We start from the raw sequence: 16,194 nt of genomic DNA on the forward strand, positions 1-16,194 counted from the left end.
CAAGCGGGTGATTGATTGCTGGAACAAACTTTCCATCTGTTGTAGAAGTTGACAGCTTAAATAAATTCAAGTCAGAACTAGACAAACTTTAAGAGCGAATGCATTGCTGAAATGGGAAGGTTTTTTTGTTTTTTTTTTTGCTGATACTGTATAAGCTTGCTTTCTTGCATCATATACCTGTATTAATGCTAATGAATGTGATCTTCCTTAGATATATCACTTTTGTCTAATATGCTATAAAATTTAGCTTTTTCGAGTAATTAATTTCTTCACATTTTTGTAATGAATTGATATTATCATTGTGGTATGCACCTTTTCTTATCACTAAATCCAACTTATTTTCTAAAAAGTACATCTTTATGTTTTTGATATGATCTTTTTTAATATAATTAGCACGCTTATCTATTTTAGTTCCCATAAATTTGAATGAATCTATAAATCTCAAATAATGTTTTGGTAGTCATTGCTTAAGATTTCTTCATCTGTGAAATATTCCTTATCAAAAAACTGATATACAAAGGGTACTAGGAAAGTTTTGCAATATGACGCAACAATGAATCACAGGAAGCTGCTTGTTGCTGCATGTTGAGACATGTTCATACGTGCATAGTAGCCGCCGCGCCAAGTCGATGGGCTCAGTTATTCATTAGTAGTGAGAGTGTAAAGTGCTTGCGATGGCATCGTGGTCACGAAATGAGATAAGGACAGTTTTGCGGTATAATTTCGTGCGTGGTTTAACCATAGACCAGTGCTTAGAAGAAATGACTCTTGCACTAGATGATGATTGTCCACATCGTACAACGATATTCAGGTGGTATAGAGAATTCCAAAGGGGAAATTTCACTCTGGAGGATTCTGAGAGGCCGGGAAGGCCACGAACGTCAGTTACGGAGGAAAACGTTACTGCTGTGAGGAAAATGCTTGACGAAAACAGGCGAGTGACCTACCAACAGATAGAGGATACTTTGGGCCTAAATGCACCAGCAATTCGTTCAATTCTGCAAGATCATTTGCACGTGAAGAAACTTTGTTCTCTCTGGGTGCCGCATCAACTGACTGAAGAGCAGATGACACGACGTGTGACTTGGTGCTGGGAGATGTTAAAAAAGTTTGATAAGGGACAATCTCGGTATGTGAATGACAGGTGACGAGACTTGGCTGTACTATTACGATCTGCCGACCAAGGCTCAAAACAAAGTTTGGGTCTTTGATGATGACGACACACCTGTAATTGTCAGAAAATCCCGATCTGTAAAGAAGAAAATGATAGCTGTATTTTTCAAATCGAGTGGAATTGTGGAACGTGTCGTTTTGGACACGCAGAAGACAGTCACAGCTAAGTGGTATACTGAACAATGCCTGCCTAAAGTCATTGGATCTATGAAGAACCTGCGGCCAAAGCCAAGAATGGACACCTGGTACCTCCATCACGATAATGCTCCAGCTCACCGCGCCAAAGCCTGCACCGAATATTTGACCACGACAGGACTGAAACTTCTCGAGCACCCTCCCTACAGTCCAGACCTTGCTCCCTGCGACTTTGCACTGTTCCCGCATGTGAAAATGAAGCTAAAAGGGAGGCGGTTTTCCAGTGATGAGGACCTTCTACGGGCTTGGGACAACGAGTGTGCTTTACTCCCTAGTGAAACTTGGCAGAACTGGTTTAAAGATTGGTTTCGGAGGATGGAGAGGTGTATTGAATGCAGAGGAAATTACTTTGAAAAAATTAAATAAACAAAGCTGTATTGCAAAACTTTCCTAGTACCCTTTGTATATTTCTCAATTGTTGCAATAACTTTAATATTGTGATTATTATATCCTAATTCCTTAATAACTAAGTATGAATCAAAATACTTAAATTATGAATAATAATGGAAAAATTTTGGATTTTTAATACTTCAAATTGAATTAACTATGAGTTCCACCTCTAAATTTTCAAGTTAAGTGATCATGATCTCTAACATTTTGTAATAAGTTTTGAATTCATTTGGAATTTCACATCTACAAATATGACATATTGTTGAAATATATTTTATTTGCTTTTCTGAAAGACGTAACATAACTTCTTTTATATTGTAGATTCTAAGTATTGTTTTTACATCTTCAACTAACCATTATATAAATATATTCATGTTCAATATCATTAACGTATTTTATATAATAAAAGAAACTTATGTTTAATTTTTTTTAATAATTCATTGTACAAGAAACTTTAGGATTTGGTCTAGCAGTATGTATGTTTTCAGTATTACTTTCAAAATCTGCATATAAAACAAATGGAATTTTTATTGAGCAGTTATAATTTTTAAAAAACATTTAATCAGTTTTAGGGATCTTAACTTTTACAGGTTTATGTTCTTCACAATTTTCATGAGTTTTTTTTCGATATTCTTCCAAATAAAAATATGTTAAACACATATCACATGCATATATTTTTTTCTTCATGTTTTGTCACTTGTGATAATACTAACTTTGACATATTTTTTATCCAACAATTTTTTTTTTTTTTTTTTTTTTTTTTTGTCCTCTCCTTTTTCCCATTATTATATGGGGTCAGCGTTTTTTTTTATGTTTTGGCATGCAATTTTTACGGCTAGATGCCCTTCCTGATGCCAACCCTCACCCTTTATCCGGGGTGGGAATATGCGGTAGTCATTCCCTGACCTGCTGCATTCTCCGTATTTGGTGGGTACGGGCTCGAACCCCGGTCTAATCAAGAAGCGTGTGCTCCAATAATAATGTTCTTTAATAACATTGTTTTCATCTGTAACTTGTTTCTTCATGTAGAATAGATTCACATACTTATCTAGTTTATTTTTAGTTACTTGTAAAGGACAAACAACTTTTTTTTCGTAATGATAAACTTTAATAGAAATATTGTTTTGATTTTCAAATTTAGTAATGCTATCTAGTGAAACAGGAAATGAAATATCTTTAAAATTAAATTCATTTTAATGTTTTTCACAATTTGAAATTCTTTGAGGATTTCTTTCTATTGAATGTAAAGCAGCCAATACACTCCATTTAAAACACTGATTATCTTCTTTTTTTTTCATATATAATAGCTTTTTAATTTTTGAGGTAAATCAGTGTACGAATTTCCTCGTAAAGGATTATATGCATTAATATTAAGATATAAATATTCAGCACTGCATATAACCAGCCAGAATCATAAAATGTTACTTGCATCACTTTCTTTTGCATATCATTCAAAAATAAATTATAATAGTCATATAAGTTATTTCCTGGTAGAATTCTACAATTTTTACTTTGTAATGAATATACATCACGTTTATCTTGTTTACAAATTGCTGTGAAATTGCTTTTATTTTTTTTAGTAATATCTTTTTTTGTGATATTTACAAATAATATCTTTTAAGTCTCTAACAATAATAAACAGTAATATCTTTTGACTTAATACGGAGTATATTTTCTCACTCATTTATTAGAAAATTTTTTTTAATAAAAATCACGTACTTTAATTATTTACTTAGTACTTGATTTTTTTCAACATTTTTTATTGGTAAAATGAGTAAAAAATACTGTGATTTTCTTATTTTTAATATTAATTAATTTTTTCTAGAAGATTTATTCTGTTCTGATTTTCTATGATTATATATGCTTAATTTATGAACTTTCATACTGCATTCACAATCTTTCACAACTTTTGGCATTCTCATCCCAAAAAAATGACTCTTATATGAATGTAGTTACAAAATACCTATTCAGTTTTTGTCAGCAACCTGAGCATTTCTCAACATTTAAACCATTCATATCTAGTGAACAAATGTGATTCATTCCCCCCCTTCCTTCTAGTGCTTTCATAAGTAAAGAGGTCTTCACTGCTTTTCTGTGCATTCCAGAGACTTCTCTTAATCTGTCTTAGTTTGGTTGATCTATCTCCTTTGTGGACTACTTCATGTCTGCTAGATGCTTCTGTATCACCTAATAAGTTATAATGCATCCCATGCATTTTTCTTTTCTGGCACAAGTATCATGTATTCATCTGACATTCATTTAGTTCTAAACCTTGAACTATCTCTTAGTCAGTGTGAAAAGTATAGTAGCTTCTATGATTACATTTTGTGAACGTTTCCCATTAAGAATTTGCTCTTGATAGCATCAGCTGCTTGAGACCACTGTACTCGTCTTTACGAAAGCAAAATCCCTTCCTTTTGCTCTTGACAGTAGTTACATCTTTAAGTAAATCCCATGTCAATACACTATGATCGCTACCACCCAATAGGTGTTTTATCTGCAGGTTCTTAATGTATGAAAAGTGACTGTTTATAATTAAATCAAGAGAATTTTTGATATTGTATTGAAGAATGCTTAATTTGAAATTTATTAATTACAGGGAGCCATCCTCTGGTTATGTATTAATTTTGTTTATTTTATGTCTTATGTTTAGTTTTGAGAGTAAAGCTTTATATTTAAGTTAATGTTGGTAGACTCATCATATACAGGATTTAGTACAGTCTGCTATGTTCTGTTATAGTGTTATATAAAGGTACATTACTTCCTAGACCTGTGTCAAAAAAGTAGAGTAACCTGTGTGTTATGCATGCTAATTGTATATTAATTCAGCCAGTTTGAGAATTTGATTTAAAAGGAAAAGTGAAAGGGGAATAAAACCAGATTGAGTGATTCCCTGAATTTGGATGTTTTCTTTTGTCTATTTCTGACACACACACACACACACACACACACACACACACACACACACACACACACACACACACACACACACACACACACACTGTGTCAGAGATGGACATAAAATAGTAATTAATATAATTTGTATTCATTTTGCAATTTTTTTACAAGATATTCTGCCTTTTATTTATTTATTGTTAATTTATATTTCTCAGTTGACAGCACCGAATCTGAAGTGGACTACAAGAGAATTTTTTTCAGTTGTTGCACAGCTGCTTCGCTACTGCATGTGGTATTTAGTACTAGAAATGCTTTTGCACTTTATTTATTCATCATCCATCCAATTTTATCCACAACTGGTAGAAACTTTTGATGTTTGGACCTTATGTGGCTTAGGTTATGCTTTGCCTGTAACTTTCTATCTGAAATATTTAGTGATTTATGGATTCACTGGAACCCTTGCCATGATGGAACACTTTAAATTTCCTCCACCTCCAAAATGTATCAGTAGAATACACCTTTGCTCTTATTTATGGAGGTAAAAGAAGTTTTATATGATACTTTAAACGTTCTTTTTATGTTTTATTATATATATATTATATATATATTACTATTGTATTATTACTAGTTAGTAAAAGTAAACTAGCTTTAGCCTGGAAGGCCTATATAAAATTATATTAATGAAAATGGAAATAAAATAAAAATAAAAAATGATGACGAACAATGAAAATAACTATAAAAACTGATAATAAACAATGAAAATAAAAAGCAGACCGATAGCCAGACTAAAAGAATGTCTCGTACCTACCCATTTTTGTTGTCCCCATTCCAGGTTTGCCTGATTTTAATTTTTATGTGATTGTATAGAAATTAAATGGGAAGTGCTGATAAATGAGAAAATGTAAAAATAGTGTCAGAATCAGCAAACTGGGATAGGCGACACAAAGCCCAACGGGTATGTATCAGATTAAATGAGAATAAGTTCTTACTTCCTTCTTGTACTGTGGTAGTCAGATTGAAAAGGGATCAATTCCTGCCTTCTGGCTGTTTTATGTGTGCTGATTAAATGATACTGCACAGCTGTGCTTTTCATTGACTATGGCGTGATGGTGAAATTGCTGTAAAAATATATCCTATGTCAATGTTCTGATAGCCTTGAGAGGGTTTTTATTTGAGTTAGTGGGGGGGGGGTTGCCTTTGGTGGCAGAAGGAACCAATATAAATGAAATGATGTGTTTATACAAGTACAATAAGTGTTAGTATGATTAAATACAAGAGGCCTGACGTAGCCCAGTGGTCAGGAGCGAGAGTGCATAGCACACGTTCCTTGAGTGAACCGGGGTTCAAGCCCGTGACTACTAAATACGATAAATATTTGTATTGACGATTTATTGTAAACTCTACTGACTTGGTTGTCGTGCCGGAGTATAAACAGAAAATTTATTTATTTATTTAAGTATGTTTGCTAAAAACATTATATTGTTCAAAAAGGATAGATGGAACAGGACCAGGGTATGTCTGCCAGAGACAAAGGTTGATGACGTTGTAGGGCAGATATCATCCTTTAAGGGCACAAAGGGTGATATTGTTGTACACGTTGGCACTAATGAGTAGGAGACCAGCAGAATTACTTAACAAGTACAAGGCAATGCTGAAAAAAAGCCATGAGTTAGAGTTGAATTTGAAAGGCTCTGCAATTCTGCCCAGACACGATAGGAGGGAGTATATGATGAGAGCCTTGTCGATCAATTCTGCCCTGGAGAGATTGTGCAAGTCTCAAAGGGTAGAATTTTTCTCAGTCTGGTCTGTGCTTGTTAACAGGAGTTAACTTGACAGGACTGCTTCTACAGGTATGGGATACACTTAAATAGAAAGGGTGCAAGAATATTTGCTGATGCTGTAGAGGCAGAGTTAGGTGTGTCGGAAAACTGCTAGCTTGGGGGATACATGACCTAATAGATTAACAGTAGCCACTGGCAGAGGTAAAAGTGATTCTTGCATTACTTCTATTGAAATGCAATTGAGCAGCAGCAGCCTTGGAAAGCAAGGCAATGGGAATTTCAAGGACTGCTGGGAGTCATAGTGGAACAAGTAAATACATGGACTGTGTTAGGTAAGGTTACCATCCGTCCTCTTTTAACCAGATTTGTCCAGATTTTTTGTCTAAAATTTTTGTCCGGGTGGATTTTTATAAATTTGTCTAAATGTCCGGTTTTTATATTATACGGCATTTTTTTATGCAAGCTCGACGAAAACTACCAGTTATGTTATACAGAATCTTTTTCGGAATAGGAGACGATTCTTTAATTCGAATTTCCGTGTTCACAATTAGGCGGGAGACCCTGACGACGCTCAGTTTAGTGCATTGAGATTGTTACCAACCCACGCTTGCTTCAGAATTTACGCACATATAAATTTTGTATAGTCTAGCAATACAATATATTGGTTTAGAGAGTAGATAACACGTGAAGATCAGATGGTGTGCTAGAAAAAGATATATAAATTACAGGAATTCCAGCATGTCAAATAAATATTGACAGTTAGAGGGACTGTTTTCTCTAGAAATTGATTGCAGCATATGAAAACGTGATTTGAGTTGTGTGCACACCAAATTGAACGAAAGTTGCATATTGTCCACTAAATTTGGTATGCTTATCAACGATCCAATCAAGAGACAGACATTAGTTTATTTAATACCAAAGTTTACCTTTTTTTAAAATACTGTTTTTCACTTTAATTACAAAAATATTTATTATCCATCTTTATACCTGTAGGTACTTTTCTGCAATTAGGTTAGTTTAGTTGTGAATGTAAAACATAACCTAACCTTAATAAAATTTATGCTTCACTACTTACAATAAAAAATATTTATTATTATTTCAATTATAAAAATTAATATTATAAAGACTATACTTCCCCTAAAATGCCTAAAAGGAAGTGCATGTTTACAGAAGAGATGAAAAACAAATTTCCATGTTTTGTATCTGGCCGAGAGGAATGGGAAGCTGAATGTAAAGTTTGCAGAATGGGGACATATGTTTCAGTAGCCAATAAAGGGGTTGGTGATTTGAAGCATCACATTGAAACTGAGAAGCACAAGAAAGCAGTTCGAGGTGAGGCCTCTTCGGGAAAGGTTACAGATTTTTTTGTCAAAGCTGTCAGTAAAATAGAATATGATCTGGCTGCTGCAGAGGGTACCTTTGCTTTTCACACTGTTAAACGTCATAGTAGTTACAAATCAATGGATTACACAACTGTCATGTTAAAAAATGTATTTTTTGATTCTGAGATAGCAAAAAGATTTTCCTGCGCTAGAACCAAAACAGAAGCAATTGTAAACTTTGTGCTTGCAAATCATTCTCTTAATGTTACTGTAAAAATTTTAAAAGAAAATAAAATTTGCATACTGTGGGGTCTCAAATGATGGAAGTAATCATGGTTCTAAAAAAACCTTCCCATTAATTATTCAGTATTTTGATGTAAATGAAGGAGGGTTACAAACAAAATTAATTGAATTACAGAAGATGCCTAACGAGACTGCAGATACCATTTCTACGTATGTTAAAGAAACTCTTGAAAAAATGGTTTGTGTGAAAAATGTATTGCATTCGCTGGGGACAATTGCAATACAATGTTTGGAGGTCTGGAGGACGAAATGAAGAAGGGAATAATGTCTTTGCAAAATTAAAGAAATTGTTGCCGTCTGGGTGATGGTACCTATCTGAGAATAAGTAACATTAGTCTTCTCCTTAGGTGAAGCGTTACTTATTTGAAGTAATGCAATATCATGGCAACTCATTGTGAAGGTATTCATAATATGAGATATAACTTAAAACGATGCCGCCTTATAAATATTCTGTTTACTCAGAAATGGCTGTGTATTAATGATGCTATTGCACTTAATATATACATAGTCTAAATTTGCTTGCAGCTTGAGGCTTTAGCCCTAAATGCATCTTAGAAATTGTTGCATAACAAGACTTTGATTAGAGTGGGCTGCCCTGTACATATTTTGAACAGTTGTCTTCAGAATGCCGCAGAACTTTGGGAAGTTGATGAGAGAACATTGTTTTTAAAATTTACCAGTATTTTCATAATTATACAGTCCGGACTGAACAGCTTAAGGAATACTGTGAGTTTGTTTAGATTGAATATAGACAGCTCCTTTCTCACAGCAAGACAAGATGGCTTTCATTATTTCCAAGCATCACAAGGCTCATAGATATGTTTACAGCTTTACAGGCTTATTTTCTGTCCCAAGAAAACCTTCCATTGTGATTAAAAGGTTCTTTGAAAATGGATTTAGTGAGATTCATGTTTGGTTCATGCAATCACTTATGAATGTATTCCATACACACATACAACGAATTGAAAGGGAAAGTAACTCAGCTGCAGAAGTGCTAGATGTCTTAGTCTCAGTGAAAGAAATTATTTCGAAACGGATGGATCACAACTTCATGCCATTAAGAGTAAAGGAAATGCTATACAAAAAACATGATGAAGGACTTGTACTTGAATGTGAAAAATTTTCTAGTTATACAAAAAATCTGTATAGAAATTGCATGGAATATTTAGATTTGTAACTTCACCATGTGGAATCCATTTTCTGTTTTTTTTGTGGATAAAAATGGATGCAGTACCAAGCTGGAACGATGTAGAATGTTCTATTTCCTACTTGATTGAAAAAGGGGTAACAATTGATGATGTTAAGTGTTTTGACCAATTTAACAATTTGAAGAAATTTTTTGAGGGTCAAATGAATAATAAAGACTTTAAAAACATGCTTATACATGAAAAGTGGGCCAAATATATTAGCAATTCAAAAAATATTGAATTCCATTCAGAATTGTTGAAAATTGCCCAGTTTTTCTTTGCAATTCCTCCTCGCAATGCAAATGTAGAGAGAGTATTCTCTCTAATGCGAAGTCAGTGGACAAAAGAAAGGAATAGGATAAATGTCAATTCTGTAAAAGGTATTTTGTTTTTGCAGTACAATTTCAAACATATGTCATGCGTTGATTTTTACACATATTTGAGAGGCAATCCAGAGCTATTGAAAGAAATAATTTCTCAAGACAAATATGAATGTACTAATCCTAAACATCAGTAAATGTGGCTTACATTGTCTTTATTTTATTATTTGCATAATATATTTGTCCTCTTTTTTTAATCCAAGATGAACTTTTTGTCCTCTTTTATTTGCCCCAAAACATGTAAATGTCCTCTTTTTATGAGTGCAGAAGATGGTAACCCTAGTGTTAGGGTAACTAAGAGTAGAAACAGGTGCATGTATACTTGCATGTACACCAATGCTAGGAGTGTAGTTAATAAATTAGATGAGCTTGAAGTGCTAGTCAAGACATCAGAGGCAGATATTGTTGGGATATCAGAGATATGGTGTCACACAGACATAAGCAGTGCAGAACTGGAATTTGGGGAGTACAATGTGTACAGAAAGGATAAACAGGACAGGAAGGGAGGAGAGATTATGCTGTTAGTTCAGAAACACATAAAATCTAAGGAAGTGCATCCAATTTATGTGGGTGGACAATGCAATGTTGAATCTGTTTGGTGTGATATAAGCACTGGGAAAGGAAAAACAAGAGTAGGTGTGTTATAGGCCTAATGAATCTGATGAGTATAATGAGCAATTGTGCAGAGAAATAGTGGGCCAGTAAATTAGAGTGTCTTATAATTGGGGATTTTAATTTCCCGGATATTGACTGGAATTTGTGGGTTGGTCACTCACACACTATCAAGGCTTTTGTGCATTTATTGGATGATTATTTTCTACAGCAGCATGTTTGGGATGGAACTAGAGGGAGTAATACTCTTGATCTGATTATCAGCAGTGATTCTTCATGCATTACGAATCTGCAGATAAAGGAAACACTAGGTGGCAGTGATCACAGTGTGCTGAAGTGGGATTTACTCAAAGGGGTAACTACCATCAAGGGTAAAGAGAAGGGTTTTTGCTTTCGTAAAGCTGACTACGGTGGTCTGAGACAGTATTTTAAATTCTATATGGTGGAACCAACTGATGATGTTACCAACAGTAAATTCAAAATGGGAAGCATTCAATTGTGCAGGATTGTTCAAGATTTAGGCCTAAATGGATGTCAGATGAACTAATTAGACATGTGACAGTGAAGAAAAATGCAGGGGATACATATAAATTAACATGTGACACAGTAGCCTATGATAGATATAAGCTGTTCTGTAACCAAGTTGCAAAGGAGATTGGGCAGGCAAAGGCAGATTAAAAGAAATCTTTTGCATCCTTTGCCAAAGATTTCTTGTAATCTTTTGCAAAGGATGCAAAGAAAAACAGCAAAGAGATTTTTACTTATGTAAACTCTAGAAGAAAGGGGATGAATCAGATTGGTCCACTTTAATGATGGTTCAACTGTTGATGATCCTGCTCAGGTAGCTAACAAACTAAATGAAACACATGAGGAGTTATTCAGGGACGTGGAATGCCAGAGGTGTATTCAACTCTGGCAGTAAGCTAGATAATCTTGTAATAACTGAGAGTAAAGTGGAAGAGAAATTGTTGAAGATAAACACAAGAAAGGCACCTGGGGTGGATGGAATCTATCCAGTTATATTAAAGGAGATGGCAAAGGAAGTAAGCAAACCCTTAGCCATAATTATGAGAGCTTCCCTGGATTCAGGGGAGGTACCCATGAACTAGAGATGTGCAAATATGACTCCAATCCACAAAGGAGGATCAAAGGGAGACACAGGTAATTACAGACCTGTTAGTTTAATGTCTGTTCCAGGGAAATTAATGGAGCACTGGTTAAAGAAGCATTGCAGGATCATCTAGACAAGACTTCAGTTATAGCTCGGACACAGCATGGGTTTGTTAAGGGGAAGTCTTGTATGACCAATTTGATTGGATACTATGATGTAGTCAAAAAGGAACTGGATGCAAAGAATAAATTTGATATCATATATTTGGATCTTAGAAAGGCCTTTGATACTGTTGCACATGGAAGACTGCTGCACAAATTGTAGCAGTGTGGCATTGGAGGCAAATTGCTGCTATGGATAAAGGGATGGTTGAGTGGGAGAAGACAGAGTGGTAATCAATGGACACTGCTCTTCATGGACTAATGTTATTAGTGGAGTCCCTCAGGGTTCAGTGTTGGGTCCATTGTTGTTTTCTGTATTTATAAATGATATTGATGATGGTATATCAAGTGTAATGTCCAAGTTTGCAGACGATGCAAAGGTTGGCAGGGTTGTTAAGGAGACTACTGACGCTATGCTGCTGCAACAGGATCTGGAAAGGTTGAGCAGATGGGCTGAGAGGTGGCAAATGAAGTTTAACTTTGACAAGGTGGCAGTGATCACAGGTACCACACTGACAGTGGTAGAGAATGAAAAGGACCTGGGGTAATTATGCAGGCAGATATGAAGTTTTCTGATCAGTGCAGATGGTCCTCAAGAGTCGCTCATGATGTCTTGTCAATGATATACAGGAATTTTTTTAGCAGGGATAAGGATGTGATTATCCCCATGTATAAGGCAATGGTCAGGCCACACCTTGAGTACTATATACAGGTCCGGAGGCCTCATTTTAAGGATGTAGAGCTGTTGGAACAATTATAGGGAAGGGCAACAAGGTTAGTGAATGGAATAAACAGTTGCTCTTACGAAGAAAGGCTTAAGTTTTGTAAATTACAGTGTCTAGAGACTAGGCACCTGCGAGGCGATCTGATTGACGTGTATAAAGCCTTGAATGGTTTGAGCATGCTCAATATGGATGAAATTTTTCCTCTTGCTCAAAATAATCATCTGAGAGGGCATAAATTCAAATTGAGGAAAGACGGTTGTAGGATAGATGTGCGGAAGTTTACCTTTAGCCAGTGGGTGGTTGATTGGTGGAACAAACTTCCATCTGTCGTAGAAGTTGACAGCTTAAATAGATTCAAGGCAGTACTTGACAAACGTTTGGAGTGAGAGGATGGGTGAAATAAGGGGTTTTTTTTTTTTAGCTGATGCTATATAAGCTTGCTTTCTTGCATCATGTGCCTTTGCTAATGTTAATGAAAAAAGTGTGTTAATGTAAATATATAGGAAATGCTATCCCCCTGGACAAGGGCCGGTATAGCTTTTCTAAGGCATAACAACCCATGTATGTCCGAGGGGATAGCTATATACATATTTACAGCCTTCTTCAATGTGAATTTTCATCCTGTGTCTCTAGGTTTTATACTGTGTTTGTAATTAAATGAAGAGATATGAACATTATTATTTGTTTAAAATAATATCTTAGGCATGATTATTCTGTTGTTGGGAGTTTGATACAAGTTGATAAATTACCAATTATTAGATTGTCTGTTTTTTGGGTGAAGGGGGATTTTTTGTCACCTGGGTTACAGTGCGGTCAGACGACGAACCTCTTTTGAGCGCAATAAACCTGGGAATCAAAATTGGGAAGTCATTTCTCTGGGCAATGATCTTTATCTTAGTTTGATAAAGGATACTGGTTTTTTGACCACCAGGCAAAGATGGGCTACTTCCAACTTTGAAAGGCTTTGATGAATACTTCCACCGAACTTATCCTTGCTAGATTCAAAGAAATCATACCACACCAAAATTACATTAAACAACACAACCTTAAAAGAATTAATTATAAAACGAAAGAACTATAAAATAAATTCATCATTACAAATACGGATAAGGCCAATAACAACTTCAGCGTTATATGCAAAAAATTCTACATAGACACGCTTAAAGAGGAGATGGACCTCAGCGATACATATAAGCTCGTGAACTCCACACCTATCTGCATTACCAAAAAACTTATAGCCATTCGCAAAAAATTCAAATTAAAAATAGATAACACAAGATATCCTTTCGTATATTGGATCCCCAAATTCCATAAAGTCCCGATTGGAAAAAGGTTCATCACCTCTGGCAGAAACAGCTACATAAAACCATCCAGTAATTTAATGGAGGACAAATTAAATATTATAGCCAACCAACTCATTAATACTAAATTTATCTCCAATAACAGAAAATATTCAGACTACATTAGACTAAAACAATAGAATCAGAAGTCTATACACTTAAGATTTTAAAAACCTTTTCACCAGTATATCACACGACAATTTAAAAAAAGTTCTTTTACACTACTACGAAACTTATCAGAATATAATGGGATGTAATATTCAGTATTGGATATTACAACATTTATGTGCAGAGTAGGGGAGTGGCTATGGGGTAAAGATTGGCTCCATAGCCAACCTTTACCTGCATTATTTCAAAAACAATATCAAAAAAGAAATTATATTCTACAGATACACTGATGATGTCCTGGTTATCAATTTCGACAATTTCAATATTATAGCCCAGGAAATTTATCCCGCAGATTTAACCATAGAACACACCAACCCGGACAGCAACTTACAAGCTTGCTATCTCGACAGCCAAATCACTATCACCAATGACAATGTTTACACTCGACATTATGATAAGGGAGACCATTTTAGCTTCCCAGCTATAAAGCTTACCAACTGGGAGAGCAATTTGGCTAAACATATCCATGGCAACACTATTAGAAATCAGACAAACAGGTTAATACACATCTGCAATAATCTAGATAACATGACGGAAGCAATAAAAAAACTGATTGATAGATATTCTCATTAAGAATAATACACCTACCAATTACGGCAGACACCATATTAAAGCGGCAATACTTGCGAACCTCAACCTACATCACCCCAATGCCAATCCCAATACACTTATTGAAAATACACTGAACCAGTTTAGAACTATAACACCAATAAATGGCCTGTAGTCCATCTTTGCCTGGTTGTCTAAAAACCAGTATCCTTCATCAAACTAAGATAAAGATTATTGCCCAGAGAAATGACTTCCCAATTTTGATTCCCGGGTTTATTGTGCTCAGAAGAGGCTTGTCATCTGACCGCACTGTAACCCGGCTGACCACAAATCGCCCCCCTCCCCCCAAAAAAACCCAGACAATCTAATAATTGGTAATTTATCAACTTGTATCAAACTCCCAACAACAGAATAATCGCGCCTAAGGTATAATTTTAAACACATAATAACGTTTATATCCCTTCATTTAATTACAAACACAGTATAAAATCTAGAGACACAGAGTGAAAATTCACATTGAAGGAGGCTGTAAATATGTATATAGCTATCCCCTCGGACATTAACGAGTCGTTATGCCTTAGAAAAGCTATACCAGCCCTTGTGCAGGGGATAGCATTTCCTATATATATACATTAACATACTTCTTGTATTTAATCATACTAACACTTATTGTACTTGTATAAACACATCATTTCATTTATATAGGTTCCTTCCGCCATCAAAGGCAACCCCCACTAACTCAAATAAAAACCCTCTCAAGGCTATCAGAACATTTGCATTGACATAGGACATATTGCCTAGAGCAATTTCACCATCACGCCATAGTCAGTGAAAATCACGGCTGCACAGTATCATTTAATCAGCACACATAAACCAACCAGAAGGCGGGAATTGATCCCTTTTCAATCTGACCACCACAGTACAAGAAGGAAGTAAGAACCTATTCTTATTTAATCTGATACGTATCGGTTGGGCTTTGTGTTGCTTATCCCAGTTTGCTGATTCTGACACTATTTTTACAAAATTTAAATTTAACACATATTTTACAAAATTTTAATTTAAGTCATATTATCTTTTCTCATTTATTAGCACTTCCCATTTAATTTCTATTAATTTCTATAAAATCACCTAAAAATTAAAATCAGGCAAAACTGGAATGAGGACAACATAAATGGGTAGGTATGAGACATTCTTTTAGTCTGGCTATCGGTCTGCTCAAAGCCCTCGAAGAAGTAGCAGACCGATGACCAAGTGGAAGAATATTATTTACAATTTTATTTCCATTGTTTATTATCATTTTTTATTGTAATTTTCATTGTTCATCATCATTTTTTATTTTTAATTTTATTTGATTTCCATTTTCATTAATATTAGTAAATTAATAAGAGGAGTTTACCTCAATATAGTACGTGGAACACTTCCGTATGATACCCTCCAGAAATTAAAACGGAAAAAACGAAAAAATCGACAACTTACCGGTACATTAAAGTAAAATATAAATAATTAAAGTAAAATATAAATAATTAAATAATCAATTTAACACAATTCAAAATCAATTCAAAACAATTAAAATTCAAATTAACGCAATTAAAAGAATCTAACGAAACTATTCAAAACGATTTTCCTTCCTGAAGCTGACAATGCTTTTCGACCGACTGTCGTGATCACAGGAATGAAAATTACCGAATCCGGCTAAACCTGCAACTTAAATAGTGATTATGTGTCTTCGCGCATGCGCGTAAAGGTCCACGCATCGGAGATCAAATATGGCCGCCGAACATTAACAGAATTCTCGTGTAATTTAATTTCAACGGTTTCTGCAATTAATAGTCGCGTATAATTACGTTGAACGTTAAGTATTTTGGCCTCGTTAAATAAAAAAGTATGTTTTTCGTTAAT

The 16,194-nt window shown here is 34.8% G+C and overlaps 1 protein-coding gene across 1 annotated transcript in view; it reads left to right on the forward strand.

The window, feature by feature from the left end:
• rasp (protein-cysteine N-palmitoyltransferase Rasp) overlaps positions 1 to 16,194 on the forward strand; it is a 372,659-nt gene that overhangs the window by 218,132 nt on the left and 138,333 nt on the right. The window contains exon 7 of the mRNA XM_090380322.1: positions 4,872 to 5,194. Coding sequence (XP_090236448.1) covers positions 4,872 to 5,194 — 323 coding nt within the window. The remainder of the gene's footprint in view (positions 1 to 4,871; positions 5,195 to 16,194) is intronic.

Source organism: Mastigoproctus giganteus, chromosome 8 (genome assembly GCF_048544385.1).
Source record: "Mastigoproctus giganteus isolate SK-2022 chromosome 8, ASM4854438v1, whole genome shotgun sequence".
NCBI classification, from domain to species: Eukaryota; Metazoa; Arthropoda; class Arachnida; order Uropygi; family Thelyphonidae; genus Mastigoproctus; species Mastigoproctus giganteus.